Raw genomic sequence first — 2819 nt, forward strand, 5'->3', positions numbered from 1 at the left:
CAACATGCAACCAGTCCCCTGGCTCTCCACAAACACAGTCACTTTGTAAATCCTGCTGCCGCCTTGGTCTCTTTCACTCAGTGTGCTCTCCTCCCTCACCAGGCCCTGTCCCACTGCTCCAGGCCTTAGACCCTGTCTGAACATCTCTCTACACAGTGAAGATCAGTAGCTCATGTCTTCTCAGATGTAAGGGTCCAGGATGGAATAGGTGGCCATGGCCCTTGTTTTTCATCTCTTGTTTCACTAGTGCTGGAGCCAGCTGATGAACTGACCCTTCACTTTTTGAATGCCCTGATTATCCTTGCACGAACGTGCTTGCTTTTCATGCTGTACACAATTGGGTTCATCATAGGTGGGACCAGCAGGTAGATGTAGCCCATGAGAATCTGAAGCAAGGGAGAAGAGCTATTCCCGAATCTCTGTACTATGGACAAACCAATCCCTGATATGTAGAAGAGGAGGACAGCAGAGAGGTGGGAGACACAGGTGCTCAGTGCCCTGACACTCTCCGCATGGGAGGCAATATTCAGCACTGTTTTCAGAATCATCACATAAGATAGGAGGATGAGCAGCAAGTCCAATGTCACTGTGGAGTCTGTGACAAACAAGCCATAGATGCTGTTGACTCTGATATCTGAACAAGCCATCTTCATGACCTCTTGGTGCAGGCAGTAGGAATGGAAGAGGACATTGGCTTGACAATATCGGAACCGTTTCAGGAGAAAGGGCAGTGGGAATACTACAGCCACCCCTCTTAGCACAAACACGAGCCCCATCTTGGTTATTCTCGGCAGGGTTAAGATGGAAGCATATCTCAGTGAGTTAGAGATCACAACAAAGCGGTCAAAAGCCATCAGCAACAGCACCGAGGATTCAATGAAAGTAAGAGAGTGGATGAAGAACAGCTGGGCAAAACAGGCGTCGAGGCTGATCTCCCTAGAGTTAAGAAAGAATATGCCCAGTGTTTTTGGCATGGTGGCTATTGATAAGCCAAGGTCTGTGATGGCCAACATGGAAAGAAAAATGTACATGGGCTCGTGGAGACTTGGATCTCTTTTTATAATGAAAAGAATGACTGAGTTTCCTACTATAGAAATAACATACATTAAGCAGAAGGGGACAGATATCCAGAGATAGACGTCTTCCTGCCCACGTATCACAGTGAGAAAGAACACTTCAGAGCTGAATTTGGTGTCATTGACAGCTGAAGTAATGTATTGGGAGGTCCGAGTAGTTTTGAACCTTTCCTCCTGAAAGGAAAAACAACAGGAAACTAGATGATATTTAACAATCAGTTTTTAAGGTCAGGTTTGACAAAGCCCTGGCTGGGATGAATTAATTGGGGATTGGTCCTGCTTTGAGCAGGGGGTTGGACTAGATGACCTCCTGAGGTCCCTTCCAACCCTGATATTCTATGATTCTACGATTCTATGAATCAATCTTTCTGCTCCCAGAGCAACTCTAGAGAGTCCCAGGAGCTCAAGGAAGATCAGCAAAAAAACTTAATATTGGATTTACACCACATGTAAGAAGACAGGCATTCCCTGACGGGGTCAGACCTGCAGTCCATCTAGCCCATTATCCACTGGCCAGTTCCAGATGCTTCAGAGGAAGCCAGAGGAAGCCCTGTAATAGAAAGCTATGAGATAATCTGCTCCCAGGGAATGTTTTCCCCTGACACCCACTAATTACACATATTTTCTTGTGTTAATCAGGCAGGTTTATGATCTTTCCAAAAAAATTTAAAACAATCCTCACTAATTTAATTGGATTTTCTGGTTACCCATATAAACATAGAGTTCCTCTTTGAATCCTACTAAACTCTTGGGTCCATTGACAACTTGTGGCTGGGAGTTGTGCCGTCTCCTTGAGCCCTGTGTAATTTTACAATTGTGACCTTCCCGCAGACACCTTTCCTGACCCTCCGCTTCTGAGCGTAGCCCATTGTATCATGCAATGAGAAGTGCATGGTGAAATCTTTCATTGTACTTATCTGCCCTCCATTGAAGCTATTTATAAAAATGGTTAATTGCCTCATTATATAGTTTTTATTTTCTCTACTCCTGAGAGTCCAAATTATGCCACTGCCTCTTTGCAGCACTTGGGATGAATTCTCAGGGCCAGGTTCTGATTTTAATAACAAGTGACTTCAACTGCGTCACTCCAGATTTACATGTGTAAATTTGATCAGAACCAGGCTCTATTAACTTTCCCTTACCAAATGCTACCGGTGATACTCTCTGACCCCCAAGAATCCCTCCAAGAGAAGCTGAAGTGCTTTGCCCAGCCAACATTGAAAGAATTCAGAGAGTTCAATCATCCTACAGGCTTCTTTTCATCCGCACAGGACCTGCATCCTCTCCCCATGCAAGGGTCTGTAGATATCTGGCAAGTTACAAGCTAACGCAGACAGTTACTTCAGCCAGACGGGGGAGACATCCCAAATGGCTGAACAGTGCAAACACTAGGTTTGTACTAATATCCAGCTGAGTGTCCTAGTTACTTCAACCATGCCCGTGTAAGAGGTGATATGTGTAAGTTACATACATCCACTATTACCAGTTGGACAGGCAGAACTGCAGGGTCTCAATGCAAGGATGAGACAATGATGTAGGGAAGAGAGGTTTAGGTTTATTAAGAACTGGGGAAACTTTTGGCAAAGGGGAGCCTCTACAGAAAGGCTGGGCTCCGCCTAAACCAAAAATGGAACCAGATTCCTGGAACTTAAAATGAAAAAGGTTGTGGAGAAGTTTTTGAACTGAGGGATACGGGTATGACGACAGGTGTACAGAAGCATGTGGTTTGGACAGAGACATCTG

At 45.1% G+C, this 2819-nt stretch overlaps 1 protein-coding gene across 1 annotated transcript; it reads right to left on the reverse strand.

The window, feature by feature from the left end:
- Positions 1-275: 275 nt before the first annotated feature.
- LOC144259686 (olfactory receptor 51G2-like) lies at positions 276-1945 on the reverse strand. The gene is made up of 2 exons (XM_077807992.1): positions 1922-1945; positions 276-1250 (listed from the first exon to the last, which is right to left on the reverse strand). Exons 1-2 carry the CDS (start codon positions 1943-1945, stop codon positions 276-278), a joined length of 999 nt encoding a protein of 332 aa, XP_077664118.1.
- Between the last annotated feature and the right edge of the window lie 874 nt (positions 1946-2819).

Source organism: Eretmochelys imbricata, chromosome 1, assembly GCF_965152235.1.
Source record: "Eretmochelys imbricata isolate rEreImb1 chromosome 1, rEreImb1.hap1, whole genome shotgun sequence".
NCBI classification, from domain to species: Eukaryota; Metazoa; Chordata; order Testudines; family Cheloniidae; genus Eretmochelys; species Eretmochelys imbricata.